The sequence below is a fragment of the Vanessa cardui genome, chromosome 7 (assembly GCF_905220365.1).
Source record: "Vanessa cardui chromosome 7, ilVanCard2.1, whole genome shotgun sequence".
NCBI lineage: Eukaryota > Metazoa > Arthropoda > Insecta > Lepidoptera > Nymphalidae > Vanessa > Vanessa cardui.
In genome coordinates this window covers 10,821,918-10,839,018 of record NC_061129.1, presented here as the reverse complement: position 1 = coordinate 10,839,018, position 17,101 = coordinate 10,821,918, and the positions used below count along the sequence as shown (strand labels likewise).

Below are 17,101 nucleotides of genomic sequence, written 5' to 3'. Positions count from 1 at the left end.
AAAATGTGACAGATGTCACATTACAAATGTCATGCAGATATATGAAAATATATTTTTAAATTATAAATTTAATAAAAACAAGTTGTAACAAAAATACTACATATAATAAAATAATTAAGTTATAAAAGTATAAGTACAGCATATTTTGACATGCCACTAAGTAAAAACTCCTAAATAGAAATATAATAGTTGGTTAATTCCTTACGTGCTCCATATAACCTCATACCTTGTTTGTACACTAAGAATTTATTTAAATTAATAATTTTTTGTTATTTCCAGAATTTAATTTAAGTCAATATGTGTGGGATTTTTTGTGAGATTCGACAGCACAATCAAAGCTATAAAGTGGGTAAAAGTATATTTTTAAAAATAGTGTATGATAAACAACTTCGAATTCATTGTAATAAAAATAATTGATCGTCATTGATTTTAAGGATGAAAAGATTTTAAACCGCCTAAGAAACAGAGGACCAGATTGTACACATTCCATTGAGGTTGTAGTTAACAATGATATAAGTATTTATTTTTGTGGTACTGTGCTTTGGATGCAAGGTTCTGAGCCCACAAAACAACCAATTGAAAATGATGTTGGTATACTTTTATTCAATGGTGACATATTTTATAATAATTGGTCCAATGATCCCAGTTTAAGTGACACTCAAATTTTACTAGACAAATTAAGTAATGTAAGTAAAGATTTGTTGCTTATTTAGTTAGTTAAATGAGTATATTATTTTGCTGTTTTACAAACTAATAAATGTGTTTCAGTGTTCTTCTGAGGATGTTATTTTAACTGTTAGGTTATTTAAGGGTCCATTCAGTTTAATCTATTATAATAAACATACACAGATATTATATTTCTCGAGAGATAGAATTGGACGTAACTCATTACTATTTCATAAAGCTGATGGCTCTTATATTATTAGTAGTGTGTTGGGTATGTATATTATAATGTTTTTATAACAAATCACTTTGTTGTAGACTTAAAAAGTATTATATTACAGTTCAGATTACTTTTCTTTAATTACCTATAAGTGAAAAACCTTTTCTTCCTTAAATAATAACCTTCCAATATAAATTTATATACTTTATTATATGGCTTACATATTTTATTTTAAGGTAGAAAATATCCTTGCATTGAGATAGCAGCTTCCTACATGTATGAGCTTGATGTGGTTAAAAATATGTTGAATTTGTATTCATGGGAAACCAGTATTCAAGTTTTTAATACTTATCATGTTGATGATTGGTTAAAATTAGCTCAAATACAACAAAGTTTACCAGATGAGGAACTTAATGACGATTTGGAAGGCACATTTGATTTAAATGAAGAGGTAATTATTATTATGTGTAAATGCACATTGTTGGCTCACTTCAAATCACTTTATAGATATGTTACTTGATATTAATTATTAATTTTCAAAATGATTATTGATTGAATCAGCTATTTTTCTAATATTTGTAAGAACTGTAGAAAAAATATGTGTATGTTCTTTTTGCAAGTAATTAATTCTCATATAGAACATTACTAAAGATTATTAAGCTTTTATTTTTATAAATTAAATTGTTTTTAAAAATTATATTTCAGGATGGCATTATTAAGGTAATAGAAGAAATTACTCAGAATGAAAAAAACAAGTTAATCATTTTGGAAAGGCTCTTGTTGAACAATTTTATATTTAAAACTGTAACAGATATAACATCATTGCTAGAAAAAAGTGTGAGGGTGAGAGTTGATACACAACCAAAAAGATGTAAAAATTGTATAAAAAGTGAAGTCTCATGTTCGCATTGTACAACTGGAATACTTTTTTCTGGTGGTTTGGATTGCACTATTCTATCATTAATTGCTGATAAATATGTACCAAAAGATCAACCTATAGACCTTATAAATGTGGCTTTTAAGACAAAAAATAATGATTCTTATGATGTACCAGATAGAATAACTGGTCGGCAATCATTTGAAGAACTAAAAAGGATTTGTAGTTCCAGGTATGGTATTCATCACTTTGTATCATATTATTGTTGTCTTTCTTAAAACAAATCCATGAATAAATCACTCTAATGCTAGAACAAATATTTACATATCAGAAAATGGATCTTTCGGGAAGTGAATGTGCCAAAAGAAGATTTAGAGGAATATCAATCTTCAATCATTGGAGATCTTGTATATCCAAGGCGTACCATATTAGATGAAAGCCTTGGTTCAGCTCTGTGGTTTGCTGCTCGCTGGGATGATGAACTGGATCTTTCACCGTGTAGGGTAATTTTATGAAATAATTTACTGTTAATATATTGAACATTGCTAGTTTTAATTATATTTTCTTTTTAGATCTTGCTAATTGGATCAGGTGCTGATGAATTATATGGTGGTTATATGAGGCATAGACAATCCTTGAAACGTCGCGGTTGGTTGGGATTATCACAGGAATTGTTGAAAGATTGGAAAAGAATTTCATATAGAAATCTTGCAAGAGACAACAGGGTTATATGTGATCATGGTAGACAGCCAAGAATGCCATATTTAGATGAAGATCATGTGAATTATGTATTGAAATTAAAACCTTGGCTTAAGTGAGCATATCCAAAAAAAATTCATATTATACAGAATTTTACAAAATACAGTCAATTAATAATATTTTTGTTTAATTATTTCAGATGCTTTCCAAGTGAAAATTTAGAATGTGGACTTGGAGACAAGCTCATGTTGAGATTAGTTGCACTACATATAGGACTTAAAAATTCAGCAACCTTACCCAAAAGAGCCCTGCAGTTTGGCTCAAGAATTGCTAATAAAAAAGAAAAAGGCAGTGATTTGTCTAAAACATTTATCTGAATAAATTATTGTTTCTATTTGTTATTTTCTTTGAATCATTCCAAATTAGCGTTTTGAAGTGGACATCATTCATATTGCTATTGCTATATACATATCTATCCACGAAGAGGTAACCCACTATTTTCTGAAAGAAAAGTGGAATATGGTAACTTCAACACTATGATGGCTAGTTTTATGCGCGATACCTTGATTCTTGTAGCATTGGAAAAGCTGATGTTTTAGTAAATTCAATTAAATTCTTAATTTAATGGCTTTTAGTTGTGCCGACAGGGCATTGATTATTTCGCCAACGTCACGTAGGATGGAAAAGACACGAATGAGATTGATCGGTACTGTTGAGATAATAAACTCACTTGAATTTAATAGCCAAGAATTGTTGTAGTAAATGTTTTAGCTATTGTTCTTGTTCAGTGATTTTTTTTATTCAATTATCCTATGTGCAGAAAATGTAACGAAATTTCTGAATGCTTTTGGATAATTCAGCATATTATTAGTCCTAGTTCTGGAAAATATTCAATTTAAAATCTGCGAATATATATATATAAGGTATAATAAGGATAAGCATCGCGTATATACATACTTTTATAAAAAATATTTTTTTATTCTTCAGTAAAAATATTGCTGAAGAATGATTGAATAGTCATCGTATTGAATGCAAGAAAAGGTGGTAGAGCATATTTCTAGTTCTCTTCTAATCTCTGTTTTATTTATTACTAGCTGTGCAGGCCACCTTTTTCGCGTTTTAATTTAATAAAAAACATTATTGTAGCCTAAGTTACTCCATATTATATCAGTTATCTGCTATTAACTAGCATCAAGTCCCATCAAAATCGGTCCAGCCAACAACAAACAACAGCCGGAAAAAATGTTATTTTGGTATATGTACCAGGTATAGACACGGTAGCATGCGTAAGCGATCCCGTGGCGTCCGCCGAAAGACGGAGAGGGTACCGCTGTTTTTTTAGTGGGTAAACCCGGTATGCTTGGGCGCACTCGGCGTTCAGGGCTCCGGGGAATCCCACACCCCCCCCCACTTTAAATCACGTGGGGGAAGCGCGTAAAGCTATTTTCCAGCGAAAAAAAAAAGGTATAGATACATATCCATTGAGATAAAAAGGGCTATTTTAATGTTACAAACAGACACTCAAATTTTCAAAGAGTAAATATTATTATTGTAAATCTTTTTTATCTGTTTCAATTTTTGACATATGTCAGCCCTGACAGATATAATTTGTCATAGACAAATTGAATTGTAACAAACCAAAAGTAACACAATCTAGCATATCGAAAATGGCTGCAAGCCGTCGCAAACAAGATGACAAAAATTTAGAAATTTTACGTGAACTTATATCATTAAATGGCAATAAATATTGTTTAGACTGTAATCAAAGAGGGCCTACATATGTGAATACTACTATTGGTTCTTTTGTGTGTTCAAAATGTTCGGGAATGTTGTAAGTATTTTTCTACGTTATATGCTGTTTTATGATATCAACAAACAGACTCTCTATTTGTGGTGTTTCAGGCGTGGTCTTACCCCTCCTCATCGTGTGAAATCTATTTCCATGGCTACATTTACGCCAGAAGAAATAGAATTTATAAAAGTGAGAGGAAACGATTATTGCAGACGCGTGTGGTTAGGACTCTACGAGGGTGAAAGTGTAAACTTCACCGATGAACAAAGCGTCAAAGATTTTATGTCTGATAAGTACGAAAAGAAGCGATATTATTTAGAATCTTCGGTGAATACGACAGTCACGAATGGCGGTTCATCAATAAAGAATAAAATTAAGACAAAATCGACAAGTAGTAATATGATAGGAGTAGCCACTCCTCTGATATCGATCTCACCTCAGGCGAAAACGTCCAACAACAATAATAATGTGGTTAATATTGCAAAAGTCATAAGCAACATAACACCTGTAAATGAAACCAACCATAAATTGCCGAGGCCTGTGAATAATTTAGCACAACCTTCTTTGACTAAAATAGCTCATATTCCAGCCAATGTTCAAAACCCAGTCCCTGTACCTGAGTAAGCATTTAATAATATTTTTAACAAAAATGAACTCTAGAATTCAATTGTTTACCTATTTTTAAAACATGTTTTATTTCAGTTTTCCAGTAGATTTTTCCACTGCAAACATTTTTAACAGTGCCCAATATAACAGCAGTATGAACAATATGAATAATAACTTTATGGCTCAACCTGTATCTTCAAACACATCCTTTAATGCATTTGGTTCCTCACCTACTTCATCCAGTGAGTAATTATTGATTGATTGTAATTATTTTTATATGTAAAAAATTATATGATGAGTTTTTTCTTTCAGATGATCGCTATGCTGCATTAGCTGACTTAGATTTGGCTCTAAGACAGCAGAATATGAAAAATATGGGTCAGTAGACTTATATTAAAACTTAAATTCTCAAATCAAAAAACTATTGCTATTAACATTTTGTGTGTAGTTTGAATATAAAAATTATTATTTTTAATTATATTATTAATATGAATATATTAATTTCCATAATTATTTTTGTTTTCAGAAGACACTAATAATATAAATAAGAATCCCTTTCAAAGCACAAATACCAATGATCTTTTTGGAAATAAAAATCCATTCTTCAATGGAGGCTGGAGTACAGCCACAGCCCCAATACAAGTCAACCCATTCATGGTAAGATCTCAGACTGTACATAAGTAATATATTTTAAATAAGTAATTTTTTTTCTATTTTGATATAAATTTTATGAGTATTTAAAACAAATATGTGAATATATGCAGTATGCAACTAAATATATATTACTGATTTAATTAGATTTCTATTTAAGTGTTGTTACAAAAAGTACTATAGTTTTATAAATTAAATATTAAATGTAAATACATGACCAATGAAGTGCTATTTTGATAAGCCACAGGAAACATTTGAATATATCTATATATGGTATTGCAATGTTTACTTCCTGATTACTAAAACTGTTTTATCTTTCATGTAACAGTTCATAGAACTCTTTATTATTTTATTTTGAATATCATGTGTCTATTCGACAATCTAATGAGTCACTGATGAATATGATTTGTAAGTATAATAATTATCCATATTTAATAGATCTAATTATTTTCTAGCCTGCAAACAATGGGGCATTCGTCAATTCCAAGAATCCTTTCCTCTGATAACATCTATGTTACCCATTTGAGTGAGTTCAGAACAAAGAGAAATTTATATAACAAAAGCACAAACAAAGCTACAAATATAATGTTGTTTATTTTTTCAAATAACAAATTAATATTTAAGTATTTACATTTTGGTATAGTGTTGATGTGCTTGTATGATTTGTTAACTTAAGTGCCTCAATCTGCCTTAAAATTTGAAACTTAATCGATATATTCTTATATGCTCTTTTAATATAGAAATTGTGAAAGTATTTAAAACAATGAATGAAATTAAGCATAAAAATGTGTATGTATGGATACTTGTTGTTAAAGTTGCTGGTATTAGCTTTATTATATAAAAATATTATGTAGTATTTAATGAATTAAAAGCCTTGGCCTAAATACCTAATTGTTACACATGACAATATGTAATTATTTTATATATATTTGGCAAATAAATGTTATCAGTAGACATGATCAAAAATCCAAATATCTATCTTGTTAAGGCGTGAATCGGTTTGTGAGTCACTAGAATAGCATACGACGCTACTATGATGTCATGACGTCGTTATGAACTTCCTAATATGAATTGTAAGCATTTTCTAATCATGACATTAGTCGCAAATAGCACGATTGCAAATTATCATTGTAATTAATAAGAGGCTAGTATTAATTGTAACTTTAATCCTAATGTTCTTAAAGCTTTTAATTATACTATCTATAACATATTTTTTTTACTCTGGTAGGAAATTGAAAATGCTGAACAAACGAAAGTTTTGTGCATTTGGCCTAATAATAAGTGTGGGCGCAAGTTTTACTCACGGGACAAAAAAATCGTCTGGTAAGATTTATATCTAGTCCGTTTCCTCTAATATTTTACATTTGTATTATTTTGGAAAAATCAACAATAACGCTTTTTTAAGTATACCTATCAATTTATTTTGATTACTTAGAATTCTGCTTATCTTATTGGCATCACAAACGTTGCCAACTGTCCATTGCTGGAGACGCTGCTTTAGGATTTTATATATTTACATACGCGCACAAGCCGTACTAATTCTGCCAGATTCGTTTAAAACTTGCGCTTACTGAATCTAAATCAAATTGAGCTCTCAACTTCGTGCTTCATCTGTGATTTTATCATTAGTTGTATTTCTGCAAGTTTACTAATTGAACAATTCTTTTTAATCAATGCACTTGACTATTTATTTAATGTAATTATTTTTACTTTTTGAGCACTGAGATCTGTTAATTTTTATAAAAGAAGAAAAATTAAACTAGTATTTTATTTCTAAAACTTCTCTACCCTTGTACAAAAAAAAATAATATAAACTATAATTAACTTTTTAAAAAAAATAAAACCGACTTCAAATGCGTTGGGGGTAAAATATTTTTATTAAATTCGCATGAAACAACCCTTTTGATAATACATATTCAACAAAAAAATAATCGTTCAAATTGGTTTATAATCATCGGCGGAAATATGACTTATAAAAAAGTTCATCCCCAATTTTCCACCCTTGGGGGTTGTTTTTTTTTATTATCAAATTTAAATGGGAGTATTTCCTTTTTTTGAAGTCGGTTGAAAATTTACTTCACTAAAATTAAAGGTGGCATCATGTGAACTAATATAATAAAAGCGAAAGTAACTTTGGACATTACATTTTCAAGGTCAAACTGAATTGAATTAAAGAAAAACTAAGTGATAGCCTCAAGATCATTCTTAAATAGGCTCCTCTTTTTAAACTAAAACCTTGGTTTTTAACTATTTTATGAAGTAAAAGCAAAAATTTATTAGTATAGCCACAAGTATAACTTGTAACAGTTTTTTAAATTAACCTTTAAAATAGCGTGAATTTTATTAATAAAAATAACCATATGATAATTGTCTAAAAATAAATTTGGTCAAACTCGAGATGTAACAAATATTGAAGAAATGTATTGTTATGACCCGATTTGGACGGCAAATCTAACGCGACTAGAACCACGGCTTATTACCAGGTCAACAGTTATACGGGCTTTCTGAGGCACAGGAGTGTACACTGTACAGACTTTCAACATTCACACTCTGGACCCAATACGACCTGGCAATCCTAGCATTCCCAATATATTTGCAGTGAACATGAACATTAATCTATGTTCAGATTAAATATTAATTTAATATTAATAATTTCATACTTTAGGTTTGAATATTTATTTTAAATAATAGTAATTTACTTTTATGTGAACAATTTATTATAGCTGAAATATTTGACTATTACATCTTACATTTGAAGAAAATTATTTGTCACATTTTATATTTACTGTTTTTTCTTGAAAACATGGGCGTTGAAAAGTTGTCGGGAGTAACATTGGGACTAGGGAATGGGGTTTTCGGTGTTTCGTTTGCTAATGAAGTGGAAGCATTTTTGATTGCTTCTGGTAAGTCTTCTGGTAAACTTGTTGTTTGTGAAGAGGTGGATGCGGCCAAACGTTTTTCTGATATTGTTTTTAGTATATTTTTTCCAGCTTCTTTGGTCTGCAAAACAATTATTAATTAGAAACTACGTATAACTCTTGCTGGCGACAAAGAAAATAGTCATTAAATGCTGTGATTAAGTATGAATGAAGTATAAAAAAGGTCAAAAAAAGTAAAATAAAAATATTTTTTCTTAATTTCATCTATAACAAATGACAACATACACTTTCATGTTCAAGGCATTTATAGGCATAATGCGAGGCATGGTCTAGCAGCGAAAATCGAAGGTAATATTGCGCGAGGTAGCGCTGCGCAGCGGGTAGCTCTTTGCTGCCGGCGTTGGCGGGCTCCTGACACGCCGCAGTGTACGCCGCCGCCGCACTGTTCGGCATGTTGGACTTTTCGTATAACCTGAAATAAATTCAAAATATGTATTACATTTTTGTTTAAGCATCTTGGTTAATTAAATTTTAAAACAGCAAAAATATTCTTCTATATAATTAGCAAACATTTTTCACTTATTTATTTTGTTGTAAAATAATCCACTTATGATTATTTAATTTCTATCTATTTTAGATAATAACTTACTTTGCCAATTTAAATAAAGCCATGCCTTCAATATCTCCTGTGCTATGTGCTTTATAATAGCATTTAAGTGCATTAGGAATTTTATCCATTTTTTCATAAGCTTCTCCGAGAGACACTAACATTCTAGAATCATCTGGTTTGAGCTGGGCTGCTCTTGAATAGTAATATATACAGTACCCATTTAGACCTAAAATTTCATAAGCTTGCCCAAGACCATTCCAAGCTCTGTAATCATTTCTATTCACATCTGAAAAAAGATTTTTAGTTAAGGAATCAGTACACAATACAAAATATATTAAGAATTTATACTAATATTAAACGGTAAAATTTGCTTATTTATATGGAGGGAGTGAGTCAATTCTAAATTGTTTTCTGGTAGAAAATTACATTATTCTTAAGAGCTATATATAATGTTTAGCCATTCTACAGAATACTAAGAACTTCAAAATGTAATCATAAGTTTTGTTATGTTTTATTAATTAGATACAATTATAAATCATCCTTACCTATAGCTTGTCTATAACACTGTATTGCAGCATTTGAGTTTTGCAACTCAATGAATTCATGACCCATAAGAATCCATGCTGATAAGTACTGAGGATCCAAAGATAGAGCTCTTTGAAAATATAAAACTGCTTTCTGATGTTCACTCCTTAGACTGTAATAATTACCTTAAACAGTGAAAAACATGAAATACATAAAAATTGTGATATTTATTATAATAATAAATAAATTAATATTGTGAATTTTACATGGGTGCATTTAATCATCAGCTTACCTATAACACAACATGTCTCAACTCTGTACTTGTCAATAGAAACAGCCTTTTGTGCGAGATTTGCTAATTCCATTCTTTTTTCTTTGAGATATAAGAGATGGGAGTATACATCCCAATTATCTAAACGATAAGGGTCATTTTGGTATAAATCTCGAAATAATGCTAATGATGAATCTACATCTGAAATAAAAAGTAAATTAGTAATTTCAAATATGTTAGGTATAGTTTCTTTAGAAATGCACTGAGAAAAAGGCTTCAACATATTTGTTATATAGTTAAATATTACTAATGTCAGATAAAATAAGAAATTATTATGTTATTCATTATAATTCACTATAAATACCTCTCCTATCGTGATGTGCAATAGCCATTTGAGCAGTAATGTAAGTACTTTTCTCAAATCCTGCTGCTGCTAGAACCATATATGCCTCTAGAGCTTGTTCTGATAATTTTAGTTCTACAAAAGCATGAGCAGCAAAGAAGTACATCATCCAGTGTTTTGGTAATTGTAGAGAATCTAAAGCCTCATATTCATTAGCCAGGCCTGCAAGTTCTACCCATGCCGCCCAAAGAGTTGGTGCAGCAGCTACAGCGGCTTGCAGCACTGTTACTGCTTGACTCCTTAAGTCCAATTTCTTTAAAACTACTCCTTCTAAGTATAAAAGGTACCCATCAAGAGAATTACGATTAGCCTGCAAATTGTAAATATGATATTATACATTTTTGTTTAAATAAAATATTATTTGTGACATTTATATAATATTCTCTTTGATACACTTTAATTTGGAAATAAATAAGCAAAAAATGCTTCTTAATTTAAAAGGTCTTTCTTTTTCTGCATGGATTTAAAGAACCTCAATAATTTACCTTAAAAAACGATAACAGATCGAGTAATACTTGTGTTGATTCAGTATTCTCTGATCCAGTATCCGTTGCATTATCAGATCTTTTTTTTTCACTGGACATATATTGCGAATATCTATGAACAAACACACACTTTGGACTAGTGCAGTTTTCAATAAAATGCGCAGCTCTGTCGTATTCTTGGCAATCAAAGTAACTTTTTGCTAAAGTATATGCTTCTTTTTCTTCTGGTATAATTCCGTCGTCAGCAGGATTAGGGATTTCATTATTATGAGGGAGTTTGTGATCTTTAAGTGCATAGTTTAATTCTGAGAGCCATTTCACTGTTTGTATTAAGCCACGATCGTTACATTCCCGAATACCATGTAATATATCAATCTTAACTTGGTTTAAATCTATTTGAATATCCCCTTTTGTATTAAGTAAAGGTTGCATGGTTTAAAGGTTTATTTTTCATAAAAACGGTTTTTGTATCGAATTAACAGTATGTATCTCAAATCAAATTGAAGTTACGGTAGCATTATAGTTTTAATATCATAGTATATAAAAACTCAAACTTTAAAAAAGCACATATCAGACACTTTTTTTTTTTTTTTTTTTTTTTTAATATATGGCTTTTATTTGTGCCAAGAGAGCACAGATTATTTCGCCAATGTCACGTGCGATGGAGAAGACACGATGGAGATTGAACGGTGCGGTCGAGATTGCAGGCTTAAATTAATTTTAAGGGCACAATAGTAGTAGACTCTCTGTTAACCCATAACCTAAAACAATACAATATATAAATAATTAGATAAACATATTACAATATTATTAAGACATCAAATAAGAACGATCACAAAAATATTTACAACTTAATTTTATTACGCTCAATATATTTACATAAAAATTTACAAAGTGGACTAAACACACACATTAACAAACATTCAACATTAATAGGGCGAGGAACTTTGGGAGGGAGCACGTCGTATACAGGATGGAGGAGATTGGGGCAAGAAAACAGTATATGGGATAAGGAACCTTCGTCAAGGCCACATTCACACAAAGAGTGATCTCTAACTCTAATTTTACAAAGATGAACGGGCGTACATGCATGTCCAAGGCGTAAACGGCAGATAGTTGTGGTGACCCAACGTTTAGCTTGCCTGTGATGAGAAAACCAAGGTCGCCTCGGAATAACTGGTTGTAGACTTGCGTAAAATCTACCTTTAGATTTTGATGAAACTTCCCAAACAGAGTTCCAGGATTTAACAAGATGAATTTTCGGTAGAGCACACAAGTCCTGTGTTGAGTTTTTAAAATGATCAAGAGAGCCAGTTGATATAGCAGATTTAGCAAATGAATCTGCTGCATCGTTGTCGGGAATACCAGAATGGCTTGGTATCCAGACAAGCGATAAATCTAGCCCTTTTTGATGACAAGAAAACAATGCTTCCCTGATCTTAAGGATGATGAAAAACTTTCGTTTACTACGAAACGGATTTTCCTTAATTGCCAACAGACAACTCAAAGAGTCTGTCAAAATTATCGTGTGTCTGAGGTCATGGGAGTGGACAAAAACGATGGCTTCTAAAATTGCAATCGCTTCACCGGTAAAGATGGATGATTCAGGAGGGGATTTAAATTGAAGGACAATTTTGAATTTGGGGATCCAACAGGCTGAGCCGACGCAGCTTTCAGGGGATAGTTTAGAGGCATCAGTAAATATAAGTAAATGATTTGACCAATTTTGATGAAGAAATCTTTGAAATTTTGAGTTTGTATCAGGGGCCCCTTTAATAAGACCAAGATCTGTAATGATTGACGGATTATAGACTAGAGATCTAAATGGAGTGGAAAAAAGAGGATTTGACTGGAATCTTAAGATAGGATGTGGGAGTGTAGTAAATTTTAAAAAACTGTCTAATAATAAGGATGGACTTCTAGAGCGAACGCAGAGTTGGGACAGTTCGCTTAGACGGGACCAAAGAGGATGAGAAGATAACTGTAAAGATTTTACTACAAAACGGTCGCATAAAAATTGTCTTCTCAGTTGAAGCGGAGGATCAACACATTCAACCTGCAGAGCGTTAGTGGGAGTAGTTTTCATAGCTCCTAGGATTATTCTGAGGCATTTGTATTGAATTTTATTAAGTTTTTCAGAAACGGATTTACTAAGTGGTTCTAAGACAAATAGTCCGTAGTCTAAATGACTACGAACTATTGCATTGTACAGTAGTTTAAGAGAATAGGGGTGAGCTCCCCACCAGACTCCTGAGACTGCTCTAAGGACGTTAATACCCTTTTCACATTTTTTAATAACATGCTCAGAGTGACAAATTCCATTCAGTTTGTTGTCGAGAATAATGCCTAGAAATTTCGTCTTGTTGGCAAAGTTGATGCGTTGATCCCCACAAAACAAGTCGAAGACAGGAATTTGTCTTTTCCTAGTGAACACAACTGCCTGAGTCTTATCAATAGACAAAGACAGGCCATGGTCAAAGAGCCATAGGTCAAGATAATGTAAAGCAGAGTTTAATCGCAAAGTTAAATTTTCAACAGATGTAGATTTAAAATATAAAACGATGTCATCAGCATATTGAAGTATGTTACAGAAATTATTCACAGACAATTCGAGATCATGGGTATAAATGCTATAAAGCAGAGGGCTAAGGACTGAACCTTGCGGGAGACCTTTCCAGACAATCCTGGGGGGAAGAATACAATTTTGGTATTTAACAGAAATTGATCTGCAAAAAAGCAGATTACATATGAAATGAGTAATCCTCGGAGGGATACTCAGCTGTTGCAATTTTTGCCTGAGTACCGGAAGAAGAACATTATCATATGCAGAAGTAATATCTAGAAAAACACCCACAAGGTACTCTCCGTTAGAGAAGGCTATTCGAATGTCTGTCGTAAGAATGCTGAGACTATCAAGAGTGCTCAAACCCTTTCGAAAGCCAAATTGAGAGGGCGAGAGAATATTTCTGCTTTCCATTATCCATTCCAAACGGTTTTTTAGGAGATGTTCAGTAACTTTCACTAGTGTAGACGATAAAGCAATGGGTCTATAAGAATTGGGGTCCAAAGGGCTTTTTCCCGGTTTTAGTATGGGGATAATAATTTGGGACTTCCAAGATTCCGGGACGATTCCTGTTGAGAAAAAAGCATTAATTATATTCAGATAGACGCATTTAGCTTTATCACTGAGGTTTATTATAAAGGAGTAGGGCACGCCATCTTCCCCTGGTGACGAGTCCTTCAGTCCGTTCAGAGCTGTGTGTAGCTCTGAGATAGTAAACGGACTATCCATATCATCCGAGGTAGATGATTGAGTAAAATTTATAAAACTATCTCGACATGGAACAAAGGGGGGAGCAAGTTTGGTAGTAAAATCATTAAGCCATACGGATGGATTATAGGCGTTTGGGTTATCAGAATCGAGGGAGCGGCGAAATCTCTTAAGATTTCTCCAAACTGTTTGAGGGGGAGACCGAGGACTAAGGGATTCACAGAAATTGGTCCATCCCTGTTTTTTCTTTCTGGAAAATAGTTTTTTAATTTTGGCATCTATATGCTGATATTTGATAAAATTTTGTGAAGTCATAGATACATTATATGACTCTTCGGCTTCAGATCTCTGTTGGACCAAGGAATTACACTCTTCATCCCACCAAGGCGGAGAGATGCAAATTTTTTTATTAAGATTTTTTTGTGGGAAATGGGAATCAGCAGAGGATTTAATAATATTAAGAAAAAGCTCGTAGTAAGCAAGAGCATTTTCACCGTTCACAAAATCAGGGAGAGAGCTTAACATGACATCAACAGAGTTAGAGTATGCTAGCCAGTTAGCATTTTTAAGTTTATATTTAAGGAGAGGGGAGGATTTGGATGGAGCAATGGATCTGTTGTTTAATGAAAGAAGGATAGGGAAATGATCACTTCCAAACGTAGATGGAAGGATATTCCAAGATATTTGCGAGGAAAGGGATGGGGATGCTATGGATAAATCAATAGCAGAATTAGGATTCTGATTAGGATAAACCCTACGAGTCGGCGAACCATCATTGAGAATGCAAAAGTTTACATCATCAACAATGTCCACCAACAAGGGGGCAAATCCATCACAGAAATAGGAACCCCATAATGTATGGTGGGCATTAAAATCCCCCATAACAAGAACAGGGCTTGGGAGGGAAGAAAAAATGGAGTGTAATTCAGGAACAAGTGAAGGGTTAGGATGAGGAATGTAGATAGATAAAAAGGAGATGTTGAAGGCTTTGATAGCTACAGCATTGATTTGCTGGCTAAAAGGAGGTAAGGAAATTTGGGAGAAGGGAATGGAGTGCCTGATCAAGATGGCACAACCTGCATACCCATCATTTCTGTCATCCCTCAAACAGGAGAAACCCGGTACCCGAAAACGAGAGCCGGGAATCAGCCATGTCTCAGAGATGGCAATAATGACAGGTTTAAATGAATTAATAAGTGAGAGGAGTTCAGGTTTCTTACGACGGACGCTTTGACAGTTCCATTGAAGGAATCTGATTGGGGCCATTATTAAGGATTGTAAATAGCTGGGATAAATCATTGGCAACGTTGGACGGTAATGGGACATCATTACATGTACTGAGGATATTTAGGAGGATTTTGGTGAGTAATTCCAATAAATTAGGATTATTATTAGGTGGGGAAGGCTGAGGAACGTTTAGAGCGCAACCATTAGGAGAGGAGGAGGGGCAATTGGCAACTATGGCCTGATGGGCATGTTTATCATACCCCTTTCCTTGAGGAAGTCTAGGGGAGGGAGAGCGGACAACGGTTTGTCTGTAAGATTTAGTAGGACTAGGGGTGGACCTCAAAGGACCAGGGATGGGTGGGACGTATGCAGGAACAGAGAACAACTCTTTTGCTACCTCAGCATAGGATCTGCGGACATTAGGGAAGCGAGAGGCAGCTTCCATGTATGAGACATTATCTTGTGCCATTACAATTTTAATCGATTGCTGACGAGAATACTCAGGGCAATCCTTATCTGTGGCAAAGTGTTTGCCAGAACAATGTAAACATGTAGAATTATCTTTAATAACCTCACACGAATCACCCGTATGAGATTGAGAACATTTAAAGCACCTGGGAGTAGATCTACACTGAGTCCGAACGTGGCCATAACGACAACAGTTTAAACATATTATTGTGGGGAGATTGTATATTTCAACGGGAAGGGATGTATGAAATGAATATATTTTGCTAGGAAGGATTTGACCTTTAAAAGTTATGACTACCGATTGAGTTGGTACCCAAGACACAACTCCTTCGTTAATAGTCTTCCGGTTAAGACGCCTCAATTTTATTACTTCCCCACATCCATGAGGAAGCTCAATTGATTCAATTAGATCCTCCATAGACCAGTCTACCGGGATGCCTTTTATTAGACCCATTCTGGTAATATTATATGTGGGTAAGTTAGCAGCATATTTACAGAGTGCTAGAAGTGGGTTTTTTAGGAAACTATTTGCAGCTTGTGCTGAAGTAAACTGTATTTCTATTTTGTTCCTACCAACATTCTTAACACCATCATTCACAATAGAGCCAATCTTGTGTTTATGCAGAAATTGTCCGAATTTAATGGCTCTAATAGAATTACCTGCAGCTGGATCAGCTACTTCCCGAGAGACATGGACAATGAAGGGACCTTTGTCGTCATCCGTGTAACTTTTTGGGCCATCAATAAAGGAAGGATTAACATAAACATTCTGGATAGAGGCACTAGCGGTAGAAGGGTGGATAACTGTTTTCTTTGAAGAGGAATCAGGAGAGCAAGAAGACTTATCGCCGGAGCGTTTGCGAGAAGAGGATGTTGGAGGATCAGTTTGACATTCTGAACCCCCGGGATCAGGAGGTTCGGGAGGTGGATCGACATCCATTATAAACTAACTACTGCAACTTAACTAATATACTATAACTATAATCAAAAGAAAAATAACACTTACCGAAACCGAATTATGTTAGTAAAACCCAGAAACCATAAAATTAAACTATTTGCACTGAAAATTCATAAAAAAGTTATACAGAATTAATATAAAAACACAGATATCTCACTAACACGTGTGTCAACCAAAGCTAACGCAAGCGAAAAACCCATATCAGACACAAAAAATCACTTTTAACAGTAACAGACAACAGTTACAGTATATACATTACATATTGACAGTTTGACAAATGTAGTGACATTGATCACATTGAACTTAATTTCAACCATAGATTAAAATTATATTAATGAAATAATTTAAAATATGTCGGTTAAAAGATTTCTTGAAATTTCATTTTATCACAAACATTTATTATTATAAACATTTTACAGCGTTAAACGTTGGATGAAAAAGATATATTTATATGAATAGTCGGTGTGTAGTACTTTATCTAGCATCGAACCTCTAT

General features: G+C 33.0%; 3 protein-coding genes across 6 annotated transcripts; 2 read left to right on the top strand and 1 right to left on the bottom strand.

Moving 5' to 3' along the window:
* The first annotated feature begins 5 nt into the window (after nt 1-5).
* Nucleotides 6-2,853, top strand: LOC124531263 (asparagine synthetase domain-containing protein CG17486). Of its 4 annotated transcripts, none has more exons than XM_047105767.1 (9): nt 6-188; nt 280-345; nt 435-686; nt 769-937; nt 1,120-1,334; nt 1,589-1,992; nt 2,092-2,263; nt 2,333-2,574; nt 2,659-2,853. In XM_047105767.1, exons 2-9 carry the CDS (start codon nt 298-300, stop codon nt 2,834-2,836), a joined length of 1,680 nt encoding a protein of 559 aa, XP_046961723.1. In that variant the 5' UTR covers nt 6-188; nt 280-297; the 3' UTR covers nt 2,837-2,853. The 4 variants fall into 4 exon arrangements, with proteins under 4 accessions (XP_046961723.1, XP_046961724.1, XP_046961726.1 ...); XM_047105768.1 differs by having other exon boundaries at nt 10-160; XM_047105770.1 differs by lacking the exons at nt 6-188; nt 280-345; nt 769-937 and having other exon boundaries at nt 553-686.
* A 1,233-nt stretch (nt 2,854-4,086) lies between these two features.
* Nucleotides 4,087-7,267, top strand: LOC124531179 (arf-GAP domain and FG repeat-containing protein 1). The gene is made up of 6 exons (XM_047105665.1): nt 4,087-4,290; nt 4,362-4,871; nt 4,954-5,099; nt 5,170-5,235; nt 5,384-5,514; nt 5,964-7,267. Exons 1-6 carry the CDS (start codon nt 4,127-4,129, stop codon nt 6,009-6,011), a joined length of 1,065 nt encoding a protein of 354 aa, XP_046961621.1. The 5' UTR covers nt 4,087-4,126; the 3' UTR covers nt 6,012-7,267.
* A 933-nt stretch (nt 7,268-8,200) lies between these two features.
* Nucleotides 8,201-17,046, bottom strand: LOC124531008 (cell division cycle protein 23 homolog). The gene is made up of 8 exons (XM_047105396.1): nt 16,815-17,046; nt 10,682-11,259; nt 10,158-10,506; nt 9,815-9,994; nt 9,543-9,707; nt 9,037-9,283; nt 8,673-8,859; nt 8,201-8,508 (listed from the first exon to the last, which is right to left on the bottom strand). Exons 2-8 carry the CDS (start codon nt 11,111-11,113, stop codon nt 8,278-8,280), a joined length of 1,791 nt encoding a protein of 596 aa, XP_046961352.1. The 5' UTR covers nt 11,114-11,259; nt 16,815-17,046; the 3' UTR covers nt 8,201-8,277.
* Nucleotides 17,047-17,101: the final 55 nt, after the last annotated feature.